Source organism: Podarcis tiliguerta (assembly GCF_965153285.1).
Source record: "Podarcis tiliguerta genome assembly, chromosome: 10".
Classification (NCBI taxonomy): domain Eukaryota; kingdom Metazoa; phylum Chordata; class Lepidosauria; order Squamata; family Lacertidae; genus Podarcis; species Podarcis tiliguerta.
Window position 1 is genome coordinate 60204066 of NC_139543.1, and position 15984 is coordinate 60220049.

At 41.9% G+C, this 15984-nt stretch overlaps 1 protein-coding gene across 5 annotated transcripts in view; it reads left to right on the forward strand.

Moving 5' to 3' along the window:
- The first annotated feature begins 677 nt into the window (after positions 1 to 677).
- Positions 678 to 15984, forward strand: part of AEBP2 (AE binding protein 2) — a 30782-nt gene continuing 15475 nt past the window's right edge. For 2 of the 5 annotated variants that reach the window (XR_014502638.1, XR_014502639.1), the window contains exons 1-4: positions 708 to 1586; positions 10327 to 10534; positions 13072 to 13179; positions 15795 to 15981. Coding sequence is in view for 3 of the 5 variants with exons in the window: in XM_083402202.1 (XP_083258328.1) it covers positions 892 to 1586; positions 10327 to 10534; positions 13072 to 13179; positions 15795 to 15981 (1198 nt within the window). In the remaining 2 variants the exon portion in view is untranslated. Of the gene's footprint in view, positions 1587 to 10326; positions 10535 to 13071; positions 13180 to 15794; positions 15982 to 15984 lie in introns of all 5 variants that reach the window. The other 3 variants (XM_083402204.1, XM_083402202.1, XM_083402203.1) reach the window with 3 other exon arrangements.

The following is a 15984-nucleotide window of genomic DNA, read 5'->3' on the forward strand; positions in this document are numbered from 1 at the left end:
ATGATTCTTCCCATCACCACCCCTGTTACATTTGCAAGAATAAACTGCATTAAAATAAAATAAAATCGAGGTGATCTTAATCCTAGTATTTTAAGTTTTGTATGTTTTGAAGTAGGGCCATGAATTCCCCACATTTTATCATTACCATTATTATTTATTACATTTCTTAGTTGCTTTACTCGCAGCCAAAGAAACATACAGACAATAACCTCCCCGACCGAATACATTACAACCAAGAGGAAAGAGATATGCACTTATTTATCATTTTACAGCGTGACCTTTCAGGTCTCTCTCTCTCTGTGTGTAGTTTTTTTAAAACAAACAAACGAACAACCGAGCCGGGTATTAAATTGCATGAAATAAATAAATATTATATGAAACAAAAAAAACACACAACTGCCTTGCGAGGTAGGCTGGGGCTCACACAGATACCCATATCCAGTTTCCTGGGGATTAAAGGGAGGGATGTGAACCCGGCTCCCTGCGCAGCCTCACTCTGAAGAGAGGTACCAGCACGGGCTCCCCCCCCCCGCACCCCCGGTTCCATCTCAGCCAATCCCTTCGCCCGGCAACTGCCCCTCCTCCTCCTCCTCCCGCCCACCCCGTCCTCCTGCGGTTGCGTCCTCGGAGCCCGCTTCGCGCTTTTGTCCGCAGGCGGCTGCCGTAGCGAGCGGGGCGCGCGCGTGCCTGGCGCCACCACCACCACCGCAGCGGAAGCTCCTCCCACTTCCCTTCCTCCTCCTCCTCCTCCCTCCCCTCGCCCGCGGCGGCATCTGGCCGGTGAATCGGTCCGTCAGTCCCGTCAGTGAGCGAGCGAGCGAACGAGCGTCGGGCTGCGTAGGCGCGAGAGGAGAGAGAAGGGCCGAGCAACGCTGAGACTCCCGACGCGCCATGGCGGCCGAGCTGAGCGACATGGCGGAGCCTCCCCCGCTGGGGGTGCCGCCTCCTCCTCCCTCTTCATCGGGCGCTGAGGAGGCCGAGAGCGAAGCCTCCCCTTCGATCGAGATGGAGGCCGAGCCGTCGCCGTCGCCGCCGCTGCTGCTGCCGCCGCCTCAGCCCCTCCTGAGCGGCGGCGAAGGCGCGGAGAGCATGTCGGAGCCGAGCCCTCAGAGCGCCAGCCAGGCGGGCGACGGCGACGACGAAGACGAGGGCGACGACGAGGAGGAGGACGACGACGACGACGAGGCCGAGGCCGGCAGCAGCGCCGGGTCCTCCTCCAGCGGCTGCTGCAGCGACGAGACCCGCTCGCTCAGCCCCGGAGGCAGCGAGGCCGACGCCAAGGCCGGCCCGGGAGGAGGAGCAGGAGGCGGAGGGAGCGCGGGCGGAGGCGACGGGCCCGGGAGCAGCGGAGGAGGCGGAGGCCCAGCAGCGGCCGGAGCGGCGGCTGGAGGCGGAGGCCCGAGCGGCGGCGGCGGGTGCAACAGCAGCTCCAGCGCGGGCGGAGGAGACGAAGGTTACAGCACCGGGAGCGGAGGAGGAGGGAGCGGAGGCAGCAGCACCTGCAGCGCCTCGTCGGCAGGCCGGAGGGGCAGCCTCGAGATCTCCTCCGACGGGGAGCCGCTCAGCCGCATGGACTCCGAAGACAGGTCGGTTTGGGGGGGGGGAGAGGGTGCGCCCGTTCTTCTCTCTCTCAAGTTTAGGGGTCCCCGGGGTGCAAGTGGGGACTCGTGGTATAGGCCGGGGCAGGGTGTTGGTGTGTGCCCCTAATGCCCCTTGAAATGTTAATTTAGCCTTTAAAAATCAGGACGCAAACTCTCTTAAAAGCGGATTACGCCAACCCTCAGCATCTTTCCGCTTCCACCCCACCCCGCTCCATTTTCTGCGATGCCCCCTTCCAATCTGCATCGTCTCCCATCTTTGTTCCAGGTTCAAAAGTTCCAGAAGTTAAGTTGCTGCTGCTTCACTTGGCAGGACTTGCCCTTGGCCTGAGCATGGCTCCTCCATCTTGGACAGGGAGGGGGCTTTTCACCCCCCCCTCTTTTTCTTCCTAGGCATGTACAGCAGTGTTGCCCAAAGTTGGGTCCCTAGCTGTTTTAGGACCACAGTTCCCATCATCCCTGACCACTGCTTGCTAGGCATGATGAGAGTTGTAATCCAAAAACAGCTGGAGACCCAAGTTTGGGAAACACTGATGTAGACTAATTCCTGCAAAAGAATTGCTACTTGCCGCCCCAGGTGTGTCAAAAGTATTAAAAGGTTTCATGTATGCCCATAGTAAGGTAGCACCAACAAGACTCCACCCTAAAACGCCTTTTCCTGTTCTTCCAAGGCAACTGGGACTTTATGTATTGCATATCCTCATCTGTCAGTGAGAGGAAATTTCTTTGGTTTTTCTGTTTGTTGGGATGGTTGTGGCCTGTTACTACACAAATCCTCCTTTCCCCCATCTGGCTAGAAGCCAGGCCCCATATAATCCATTGCTGGTTTGGGAGGAGTTGGTTTAGAGAGTCTTAGACACTCATCTTGTTGTAATCTCTCCCCTCATTTTTCCTCCCAACTCCAACCTTTTTTACCACACCCTGTTCTAGCAAACATGGCTGTCTTAGCTCTGGAGCTCTTTACGTTTTTTTACACTCCTCTCTAAAGTCCTCCTCAAAAAGCAGCTTAGCTTGGGAAGTGGGGGAATGGTTTGCACTGGTTCCTCTTCTCCTTTACTCGCCCTTTAAGGGAGCAGCAAACACCTAATTGTGTGTATCAGCCGTGTAACTAACAAGCATATCTTGTAAAATTTACTAACACAAGTGGGTTTATGCAGCTTATGAAAACCCAGTTGTGCTTCTGAACAAAAGGGTATGTGTGTAAGAAATGCTTATATTGGCACAACAAGCTTCTGCATGACCAATGGTTCTTAGTTGTGTTCTCACAAGTGTATGCAGCAGATAGTTACAATCTGTTGAGATTCTGGGCATTTCTTAGTAGGTACGTTGTTTTTTATGATACTTGTCTACTAATATATAGTTTGACATGATTAAAAATAAGTTGTTAAACTAGTTCTAGTGACTATACTATTTTAACTTGCACCTGTTTTTTATTTAGTCACTCTATTAAATGACTAGTAACTGAAGGCAGATCGATTTCATGCAAACATGCAAGTTGCAGTGTTGAGCCAGTATTTGAATTCTTAAGGCTAGTTCAGTTCCTAGGAGACAGTTGCTGACTAGAAGAAAACTTGAAGCTTATTAGATGCAAAATAGTTTGCATTTAAAAAATAATATAGTCCTGAAATATTAAAGTTCCTTAATAAAATTACTTGGCCCAAGTCCCTGCAAGCCAGAATTTGCTAGCCTCTAGATTCCATCTATCACATATAAAATCACATTGAATTGTTGAGTAAAGGAGGAATTTATTATGAGATACTAAAGCTTATCTTAGATAATGCTGAAAAAGTATAATTTCATAATCATTTTTTAAAGTTTTCCCTGTTTCCCCAATCAATTAGTACATAGAAATTAAGTTAACAGTGTCTTTGTGAGTACAGGGATAGGTGCTTTGGCTCATCACGGGTGCCTTCAACAGGAACCCCCCTTTTTTGTTGGGCTACATCGAGGTGGGGACATGGAAATCCTTGGGGGAAGTTGAAGTGTAAGCAAATTTTCCTTTTAATACTGTTACAATATAAAATGCAAACTTACTTAGTGCATAGCTATGTACTTACCGTTTTCAGTATTTATGAATTTTGTGGAGGAATCCTATTCATATTTACTCAGAAGTAGAGTCCACTCTATTTAATGGTGAATATACCTCCTGGTTAGCTTGCATAGGACTGCTGCTTCAAAGCACAACTGCTTCAATGACATTGGTTTGTAAATTCCAAATTGTGGATATACCCAATAGTACACAGAAAGAGCAGTACAAACTGCTGAGAACACACATCTTAGTTCTTGCTGTTTTGCACATTTCTTTACACATTTGTCACTTGAGATGTATATTTTTTAGGACCTACCTTATTTCTGTGATGTAGGTTGTTTTAAACCATTTCCCACACTAAGTTTCAGTTGTTGTATCCCACCCTGGAACCCTTGGATGAAAGGTGGGTAATAAAATATAGTAGTAATACATAGAGCACATTCTGAATAAGTAAAACTGTGTCTCAAAAGCATTTTGTTATTCAAAAGGAAAAGTATTTAATATTTCCCCTCAAATTTCCAGTTTTACCATTTGCAAATACTGAATGAAAGAAAAAGCCCTTGGGGATGGGGCAGGGCTGATAGTGGTGATGGTGATTTATTAAATTTTTATATACACCCTTCATCTGAAGATCTCAGGGCAGTTCACAAGATGGTTCCCCCTCCCTTGAATTTGTTCCCACCTTCACATTTCTGTAAGTCGGAAATCTTTCAAAATTTACTCTTCTCTACTTCAGCTCTCTCTGATGGAAATATAATGCATGATGTGCCCCTTGGTCTAAATAAGAGTGGAGGGTAGCAGCTCCTTGGGGGCATTGATGACTTACTGCTCAAGACTGCATTTGGGAACACTTGTCTCTTGCCACGTTTGTGTGATAGCTCAGGACGGCTGAGGCACTACACCTGGCCAGTGCCAATAGTGGAGGCAATTTCCAGTATTTCCCAGGAATGTGGTTGCTGAAAGCAGAAGAGCATGTCCTATTCTGTTAAAATTAATAATACCTCATCTTAAATACAGAACTTTAATATTGATCCCAAATACTAAAAAATTGAGCCAAGTTAAATTCCATCATTATTTTTTCTATTTTCATTTTGGTTAATGTTCTGATTATAAATGTTGCATTCTTCCCTGGGTGATATGGAGTCAGCAATTGCCTTTGGAAGTTTTTAATGCTGCATTTATCTAAAGTCAGCAATCCGTTTTAAGGTATATATATTTTTTTTTATAAGAAGCAGCTACTAAGTGGGCACTAAAATCTGCTAAAACAGCTTGCTTGTTTAATGTGCTTTAAACACACATTTATGACTTCATAAAAGCCCCATAGGGCAACAAATCACATAATGAATGTTCAGCAGATTAAATATGCTTGGTGTACTCATCCTGATCTTTTGACGTTGCTCATATCCCTGTGCCTTTATACGTGAGCCATTTTTGATGCAGCTGACAGCTAGGTGGGTTTTGCTTTATAACTGTGAGAAACTCAACATCAAAACAGGCAACCAGGATTGAATTCTTTAATGGCATTCTTCATTTATGATGCATTTAAAGGTGCAAACACTTGATGTTTGTTTTTGTGTCAGCTTTACTGGCATTCAGCAGCTCATCTTTATCCTGCACATATTCCAATCTTCATTGAACATTTGTTGTGATAAAACTACAAATTAAAAAAAACAAACCCAGATGCAGAGGGTAAGTTATTAATGTAAGTAGCTTACCCACATGCCTTCTGAGCTTCACTTGCTCTTCATTAATAATCTAATTTCCACTTCTAGATCTTAATGAAAGTTAACTTTATTATAGACATTAAAAGCTCTGATGTGTGGCAGCTTGGTGTCTCAGTATTTCAGATAAAAGTGGTATACATGGCTCTGAATCTTTTAGCCTTTATATGTGCCACAACCCCATCAAAAACAGCTTACTCCGTTTTGGGGAAACTTAGGTTATGCTGCAGTATAGCTTGGAGTTCCCTGAAGCAGTTCAGACTGCTTGAATAAGAATCATTGGTTTGTATTCTCTGAACTAATCTTCCCTGTAGGCCCACTTTACTTCTGGACCTCCCTGAAACTTTTTGGTTTGAACTGAATGTTTTCCTGTAAGTGAACTGATTCCAAATACAAAAACATAACTTAGCACAACTCGTATCTGTGGTTAAAATGGCATAGAATCCTTATCCATTGCATCTTCACAGTAATAAATGGCAATCGTTGCCTCAGTGCATTCATGGAAGAACTGGGAATGGATTTATACCTTAGTCGTTCTCATTCAAGGGCCTCTAGAGATACTGCTGTTGCTCTCAGACCTTGTATGTAGCAAGAGTGGTCAAAGGTTCATGTTCTCCCTTAGAAAAGACATCGACTACATGAGTGGTGTCACATTTATTTTAATTAACTTTTCTCCCGATGCTACTGTTACTTTCTCTGTGGAGTGAGGGAGTCGGGGAATCTACCATTTGGGGACCAGTGTCAGTCATGCAGCAAAAATTTACTTATTCTTAACAGTGAACAATGAATAAATTGCCTTTAAAATGTCAGGAATATAGATAGTGAAGCAAGATACTTAAATAATGTACTTTTCCGTGTATTAGACAAGGGTTTTTTTTTACTCCAAAATAAAGTTTAAAATGGGTGGGGTTCGTCTTATACGTGGGTAGTACAGAGGGGGAACGGGCGATTGGTTGTATCCGCCAGCAGGCTCTAGCGATTGGGTGGGTGAATGGTGTCTGCTGCAAGGGCTGCTTTGGATTGGCTGCTGCTTTGGCAATTTGGCTTGCATTGCTTGAGATTGTTAGCGTTTGCTAGTTGGGTGAGTGATAGTTGGTTTGGCATTCTCCCCCCCACCCTTGCTCATTTTCTTAAATTTGAGGCCTCCCTAAATAAGGGCATCTTATACATGGGGGCCTCTTATAGATGGAAAGTACGGTATACTGAAGTAGAAAGTATTTTTTTTATATTTTAACTTCCATTATTAGTACCAGCTTTAGTTTCCAATGAAAATGTATACAGATTGGCCTGACATTTCCTACACCAAAGTATCTTTCTTGTGCTTCAAATTGTCCATTTGAAGAATCGGAACCTTAATTCATTTGACGATGAAGATTTAGCAAGGGAAGATAACTCATGTTTTATGTAGTTTTAAAATGCTTTTTCTTGTATGTTCAACAGTACTCATATAAAGCAAATGTCATATGTACTAATCCAAAAAACCCAAAGACCCATTAGCTAAGAGCTAAGTATATACAGGAGCATAAAATAGATTTAAGACTAAAAGAACCTTGTCTCTTCAGTTTGTAAACCTGTGATTTTCACAGTGGTGTTCATTACCACATGATAATGAATGATTAGAATCACGGAATTTTAGAGTTGGAAGGGACCACGATGGCCATCTAGTTCAACTCTCTGCAATGCAGGAATCTTTTGCCCAATGTGAGGCTCGAACCCTTAATCCTGAGATTGAGTCTTATGATCTGCAAAACTGAGCTATCTGAGGATATGTAACAGCAATATGAGGGAACTTTGAGTGTTCTGAGGTGTACACATTTGTGATGAATATGTCTATGCATATGACCAGGTGGGGAAAAGTTTTGGGGCTTTTTTGATGACACATATGTGAAATATACTTATATGTAAGAATCAGAACTGTCTAGTGAGTCAAACCCTCTGCAAATCAGGAATCTTTCACCTACCATGGGGCTCAAACCCATGAACCTAAGAGTTTCATGCTCTACCAGTTAAGAAGTAATGTTCATCCTTTTTGAATCTACATTTGAGTGCTTGAGCAGAGTGACACGAATGTAAGCTGCTGTCTTAACCAACCTTAATCCTTTTGGCTAACTGGTTTAGAGACCATGGAGTGCAAAGAAGCTCTGGTGCCATCAGCTTGCAGCAATCTGATGTCTTCAGCAGAGGCTGCTATCTCCTCAAACCTTGTTCCTTTCTCAAAAACATTTACATTTAGCTTCACACTATAAAAACATCAATATAGACACACAGTTTCTGGAAAAGACGAGTGTGAAGTGAATTAAACATGTGCCACTCCTATGAATTATGTGACATGTGTTGGAGAGGACAGAATGTTTTCTGTAATTTTGCACTCTGCTTTGGAGAAGGGGGAAAGTGGTTGGAATTCTTCATGCTGTTTTCTCCAATTCCTAAGAGCAAAGGGAGAACTGAAGGGAGGGCAGTGGTTGTCACTGGCCATGAATAAGCAAAATCCAAATTCATAGAGGCCTGCAAATGCTGTCAACAGTGTGGAGATGGTGGGAGGACAAATTCTTTGCTTCCCTTCAAAGGGAACATTCAAAGGAATGCGGAAAGGATTGGCTGTTGCCAAGGGAGGAGATAACTTTCTTCATTAGTGTACAAGTGAAGCTCCAAGATTTTCTTAACTCACTATCTGATTGTGTACATTATACCAGAAAGGACAAGTGGTTGGAAACTTCACTCAGTTCAAAACCCAGCTGGGACTGGCTAATAGGCTCTCTAATCTCTACCCTGTCCTTGAACAGCTATCCTGAACTATTTGTCTGTTTCTGGGAACAGCTGAAACCAGAAATTTGGTGCGAACCTCTGAAGTCTTAAATGGCTTGTGCTCTACATATCTGTTGTGCTGCTTCCTTCCACATGAACCAGCACAGGTCGTCTTCAAAGGCAATAATCCGAGGCCCACATATTTTCTGAAATTCATTTTGGTTTTATTTGTGCTGATTAGTTGCTGTTGTATCAGATTCCATACAACGCCTTGGAACATATGTGGAAGGCAATGAACAACAACACATAGGGCACTATTGTACCCCCCCCCCCCCGCTAGGAACGGATCCCGTTTACATCCAGAGGTACCACTGTACATTGAATATTTTTGTATTTGTTTTTGACTGACCTAGCCATTACAATTTTAACAAATGCAATACAGGCAGATTTTTAGATGGCAGGCCTTTTCATTACATTTGCCAAAAGGGATTGCTAGTAATAATGATGAAATCTCATCCCTTGAAGGAATGAACTGCAGATCTTTAATAGAATAAAATACAGTAGATGTAGCAATACTGTTTCTTATGTGTCCAAAATAAAGCAAGGTGTTATGTGATATAAAGCATAAAAGCAACAATCACCAAAACATGCCCAAAAGCTTTTACAGTCTTGCATAAGGGGATGGGGAGAAGGTGCACAAGGAGGCACCTGCAGTACAGTCCTGCTTCTTTGTACTTGGAAGTAAGCTCCATGGTGATAGTAGTGTTTACTCTCTGTTAAGCGTTTCTGCAATTTTAGTCCAGCCTAAGTTAAATTAATACTATTTCTGAAGTGCCTGGAATGGTATTTGGTTGCTTAGATACCTGTTGATGCAGCCTAGAATAGCATTCGCTTTCTCCTCCTGCTGCATCAACTGTTGACTCATGCTAAGCTACTGAGAACTCCTACATCCATTTCACATGTAGTACTGGCCATCTAGGTGTCCCCCCACCTTATATTTGTGCAGCTAGTTCTTCCTTCCTGAGTGTAGAACTTTACATTTGTCTCTAGTGAAATTCACTTTGTTAGTTGGGGAGCAGTTCTCCAATCTGCTAAGGTCATTTTGAATTGCGATTCTGTCTTCAGCGGCATTAGCTATCTCTCCCAGTTTAGTGTCACCTGCAAATTTGACAAGGTTCCCCTCAATACCTCGATCCAAGTAATTTATAAGGATGTTGAACAAAAATGGGCATGGGATAGAACCCTGCAGCACTCCACTTTTTACTTATTTCCCAGATGACAATGAACTGTTAGCGAGCACTCTTTGTGTTCAGTCAGTCAACCAGCTACAACTCCACCTAACAGTTATATCGTCCAGTACACATTTTACTAGCTTCTTACAAGAACATCATTGGGGAATTTGTCAAAGACTTACTTTGATACGCAGCATTCCCATGATTCACCAAGCTTGTAACTAAAAAAATAAATAAAAAAATTAAGAGATCCACCTGGCTTGACTTCTTTTTCAGAAACCCATGCTGGGTCTTAGTACAGGTGGTGAACATTTTAGGCATGTTCTAATGTTCTGTGATAACTGACATGTGGGTCCTTTTGGACCCAGAAGAGGGAAGAACGGGGAACTGGTCATTACCTGCAATCACAGTCGTTCTTTTCTATGTGCTCAAAGACTGAGCCAATATGCAGTTGTTTACATATTTCCAGAAATGGCTGTGATGTATATTATGTGTACATCAGTTTTGTAAAGAATCCCAACAGTTTTTAATAGCCTATTGGAGACCAGCAGAGAAAGGGCAAAAAATATTTTCTGTGTTCAGAGGAGGGCTCCCTTCCTCTGGCAGCCCATTTTGTTTCTATGCTGGGCATAGAACTACTCCATCCCTTCTATGCCAACCCACCCACCTGCATGGAGTTCCTTTGTTACACTCCTGGTCTGTGTGAAGCAAAACAAGCCATGATCGTGGGTTTGCATGTAATGACAAGCCAAGGTTTGCTAACTCCTGACATGGAGCCAGGGAGTAGTGAAATGGGGACTTTTGAGCAGTTTTAATGAATCACAACTAGTTTTGGCCCATATTGAGTCAGAACCAACATTTGCCTCATTTATTTGTGTATTGAGATTTGTTAATTTGCGTGCTGGGATTTCGAGTGTTGCCATTTATATTGAAATATAAATCTGCTTGAAAACACAAGAAGGTTCATAATTAACTCATTTCTCTCTCTTCCCTTCCTGTAGCATCAGCAGTACCATAATGGATGTAGACAGCACAATTTCCAGTGGGCGCTCAACTCCAGTTATGATGAATGGACAAGGAGTTACAGCTTCATCAGGAAAAAGTATTGCTTATAACTGCTGTTGGGACCAGTGCCATTCTTGCTTCAACTCAAGCCCAGATCTGGCAGACCACATTCGCTCCATACATGTAGACGGCCAGCGAGGAGGGGTTGGTTTACTTTTTCATTGCTCTTCCATGATATTTGTACTGTGTGCATTGAGAGTTAATAACTGCTGCTGCTCAATAAAATGCCAATCGCTTTTGGAAGCCACCTGGTCCTCTAGTGACAATGCTGGATCCAGGAGCATCACCAGATGACAGACCTCTTCCTTCAGAGGGAGTGCCATTTTGTCTAGAGCAGGCTGAATTCCCAATTCCTGGAAATGCCAGCCGTCCATCGGCATTGCCTCCATTTTGCCTTTATTCAGCTTCCTGTCTTTTTGAGAGAGGTGGGGATTTTTCTCACTCTCACTTTGGTGTGTGGAAAGTAAGAAACACTTGGAGAAATGCCTGCTGTTTCTTGCTGCCTCCAGACCACTGAACGAGAGAATTGGGAGAAGAGATATAAACTGACACTTTTCACTAGCAAGTAAGATTTGTAGATGTCTGAAGTTAAGAGGTGACTTATCTAATTTGGAATTTTGCAGCTTGATAAAGAGAACTGTTTAGGACTGGTTCTCTTTCAAGTTAGTTTGTGTTCCTTAATGTAGCTTTTCTTCTTTTGCATCAGCAGTTTAGATTTTGGTTTTGTAACTTGGAGTTTGGAGACGAGGCAACCTGTTTTCAACATAGCATACATAGAAGTGGAAGAATAAATGAAAAGCAAAATGCTCACTCTAAAAGAGGAAAAACAGCTGTCTTCATAACCTGAATAATTAAAGCATAGAATCCTTTTCTAGTATAAGGCTTTTGGACTTCAGCCGCACCAATGGCAGGGGTCTCCACACAAATAAAATGGTAGCTATCTGCAGTTTCTGTGATGGAACAAGGAGACTGTTATCTTTTTTTTTTTTTAATAATAATATTTATTGCTTTTTGAACAGTTTAAACACTACAAAACAAGGGGGGGGGGAGACCGAAAAAAAGGACAATACAATACAGAAACACTGCACAACACTAACACATTAAACTAACAAAACCAAACAAAAACAATTTAAACAATTTAAAACAAACAAACAATTTCAATGTCTTATCTTTCATTCACTTGAACAAGGAGACTGTTATCAAATAGAAAAGAACGTTTCTCCCTAAATACACCCCAAGTATCCCACAGTTCTATGAAATACACTGTATCCCTTTCTCGGGACTGCTGTTAAGAATGTAAGTCATGCCATTCTTAGCCAGATCAGCAGTCTTACCTAACTGAAGCTGAATCCTGGTAAGTCTGAAAGTTGTAGCTTGATGGTTTCTGGGTCCAGGAATTGTGTGTTCTTCGTGGAGTTCTGCCCCCACCCCAGGATCATCTTACAGCTAGCAAGGTGCTTCCTAAATATGGGCACACAGGTTTTTTCAGTATCTATCATGGTAGCCAGCAACAGACCTGTGTTTGCTTAATTTAGTTAAGAGGTGGCTAATCAGCAGGCTGTATATGGCCTCCCAAAATTTGTCATACATATACATTTACACACACACATACACTTGTGTGTGAATTTTTGACAGACCTCTCCTGCAAGTCCCCTGCTGTTGATTCTGTGATGCTAAAAGGATTTTGTGCTCTCTAAGGACTCCCCTCCCCCAGTTTCCTTTTTTAAAAGGGGAGGCACTTTCACTTTGATGTGCCCCTGAGAGTCTTGATGCCCTTGGCTCAAAAAAAAGGGTGATTATTACGTACCCTTCACTCTAGGGCTAGCCACCCATGATTTATATCTTTTTAAAGTTGTCCTTAATCCCATGACTTTTCACATAATTGCTAATTGAATTTTAGAGGTAATGACCACCACAAATATTTGCTTCCTCTAATGATGAATATTTAGGGTCCCGATGTTAATTTCTTGATTTTGATTTTTATATTTATATTCTTCCCATTTTAAAGGAGTTCATTCCATGTATCATGATTTAGCCATGTGGCTGACAAAAGTATTAGTCTCTTGCAACAAAAACCATCAATCCTGTGACACCTTAAATACTAATGATTTATTACGGCATCAGTTTTCATGAACTCAAGTTACCAAACTTCCTCAAAAGCCTTTCATAAGGAACTGAGTTGTATGCTGTCCATACATTGTTGAAACATACTTAGCTTGTGCAGTGGATCTCAGTCTTCCTTTTGTCCCCCATGCAGCCCTTTGTGCACCCTCAAAATCAGCCCTAGAGGGTTTTATGTGTCTTTTTAATAAAGCTGTTGATAGTGTACTGTGTCACTTCCTTGGATTGTGATTGTCCAGTCCTCAAACTAAAAATTTACCAGCATCCTTAGTCTTTATAACCTGCTGGTGGTTCTCTTCTGTTTGCATGTTTTCTGTTCTCTTAGCTCAAAAGTGTTTTTTCAAAAAAAAAAAAAAAAGCACATTCTTTCCCAACAGAAATCTGTCATGTTTTCTAACACCAAATTGAATTACAGCTGTAGAAAACATTAGAGGAAACAATTTCACACTTCACTTGAGAGTTTTAACAGTTGAACTGGGAGTGTACTTGAGTTTGGATATTAAAATCATGCAATAGGTGAACATTCACCCGACCTTAATGGTTGTGTTTTCTTTTACTAGGTATTTGTCTGCTTATGGAAAGGCTGCAAAGTCTATAACACCCCGTCAACAAGTCAGAGCTGGTTGCAGCGGCATATGCTGACGCACAGTGGTGACAAACCATTTAAGGTAAGATAGCTTTGGAATATTGTTGGTAACTCCTAATCATCCTAACTAGTTTAAATTTGTTGGCTGTCCATTGCCTGTGTCCTCATCAACTTCTGATCTCAGTTTGAGGGCAATCAACATCCAAATCCTCACCCCAGCCCATGATATTCTGAACCAGATCCTTCCGCCCATTTGATTCCATGAAAAGTTTCTATTTTGGTTTGGTTCAAGTAGAACCAATATCTCTTCTACAGTCTTAATTTCTCTTAAATTTAATTGCCCAGTTCTCCTATAGAGAACGTAGTCCTATTCATGCAGTTCTGCCTGTGCAGATAGCCCTGAGGGTGGAAAAGACACATTTCAGAAGATCTTTATCCTTTTTTATTTCATGACTACATTTCCCAGTAGCTGTGTGTATCACTACCATGGGCACCACATGCAGCCACTCATTTGCAGCCTATCTAATCAGGCCATTTAACTCATGTGATTTTGCAGTTTGGGGATTATTCAGTCAGACTAGATTACTCAGATGCCATTTCTAGAACAGGAATTGAACCCACTTTCAGACTTACTCTTGTTCTCATTTAGATTAAGTGTTCAATTTAGGATAAGCGTACAATGGTGGGTGTTTTTTTTTTTTTACAAAAATGTTCTAAGAATGTAAAGATGTTTGTGTTTAGCTGTCTAACTTAAAGTGAGAGCTTTGTAAAAGATAAGTCTTAAATGCAGACACTCATCTTCACAAGCAACCATGTTTGGATGATCACATTGGCTTGATAAGCAAAGATACGAACAAGTCTTTTGGCCACAGCCCATTTCCTCTTTTGTTCACATGAGCAAGTGAGCAAACCAAGAAGTCTTCTGTTAAGTACTGCTTCCTGTTTAATTTGAACTAGGCAACTATGGTTAAGGGTTTTGGATATGAAGTCATGGTTTGAAGTTGTCTTAATAGTTTGGCTTTATGTAGAGCTGTTAAATATAGTTTTCTGATTCAAATGAAATGAGAAAGTATTCTTGAACTTCCTGATATTTCTACTCTTTTTTGGAATGCTTTTAATGTATATTTTTTCAAATATTGAACCTCTTCAAGGTTTTCTTAATAGTGAAGTGGTACGAAAATGTGGTTGATGGAATTGTTGGCTTCCTCCACAAAGGGAGCAGTGAAGGAGTTAGGTGCATGCCCACAAGATTCATTCATATTTTTGTTTTAAGCCAAAAGATTATTGTCCAAACCAATTTGGGGTGGTGTTTTGTTAACCTTCAGGTCTAAAAACATCAATATCCAGTTTGGGAGGAGCAAAAATATGCTGCTGTAGGCTAAGGGCAGTATCCAGCTAAACAGTTTTGCTAGTTCAGGCACTTTGGGATGTACAATGGTACTTCCCTTCCTTCTCCCCACATACCCCTTGAATCTGTTCTGGAGGGTTGTTGGGAAACCCATTATAGATTTTGAGGGAGGGGAAGTTCCTTTGCACAGCTGAAAATGCTTGTGCTAGGAAATCTGTAATGTTGGACGATACCCCAAAACTTTAACTAAGCTACAGGAAAATTCGGCTTAGCAAAACCTTCAGCCTTGATTTAGTTTTCAGTATAAAATGATTTTCAGTTAGTAGGTAGATAGCACATGCTATTGTGGCTTTCATCTTCTATCGTTGGGGTCCTCCGCTCAGGATATATAAACTTAGCATGTGTGTGAGATGGTATATTAAATGCATATAAAGTTAGGAGCAGGTTAGGGTGGGGGGGCTGGTATAATACTAAGTATGATACTAGATTTGAAGTTCTCCTAACAATGTCACTTTTGGAACCCAAGCAGACAAAATTATATTTTGATAAACTGGGTTACAAAGTGCATGCTTCTAGCCAAAGAAAACATTTCAGCACAGATGAGAATTCAAAACATCCCTTACTGAGAAACCTTCAGGGAGTAGTAAGGATATGCGTAGCAGCTTTTACTTATCTACTGTATTGACGTTTTTTCTCAGCAGCTTGATGCTGTTCAAGGGCAACATGCCCTCAATATCCTTGAACAGCAGACTGCTTGACGTAGTCTGTTCGCTCATACTGGTCTTTGTAATGTCTGCAATTTTTGATGCATATTGTTGGAGCTGGCTCATGTTGCTTGTTTGGAACATTACCACCTAATCCACTTTAACCACAGTACTGAAGGAAATGTGTAGAAAGGAGCCTTAAATTGATTGTAATAAACTTTTCTATAACAGTTTTCTTTAAGGTTTCTTTCTTGGTCAGGAGAACAAGTATTTTACCCATGTGAAATACTCATAGGAATGGGTGGTGGTTGTGTAGCATGCAAGAAAATTTTCCCTTGCATGTGATGTGATTTCAGGATTTTTAAAATTAGAACAAGGCGTATGTTTTCATGGTATAATTGGAATGGATTGAGTGCTCGAGTATTTGGAGGCCAGCTTTGATTCAACTATCATTCCTTGTTAACACACAGAGATCTGCATTAGGGACATCCAGGGAAGAGGAAATTCTTTTTGAAATAAGCAGTTTTTAATATGTTGCCTGAATTTGTTGTTCCTTTGTTAAAGGAGCAGCAGTGCAAAGTGAGAATGAATCGGTAGCTTCCTTATGATGTCTTAATTGAGCATTTCTGATTTTGTATTTCTTAGTGTGTCGTCGGAGGGTGCAATGCGAGCTTTGCCTCTCAGAGTGGGTTGGCTCGTCACGTGCCAACACACTTCAGCCAGCAGAATTCTTCAAAAGTTACCAACCAGCCAAAGGCTAAAGAAGAATCTCCTTCTAAAGCTGGAATGAACAAAAGAAGGAAGTTGAAGAACAAGCGGAGGCGCTCTTTACGTA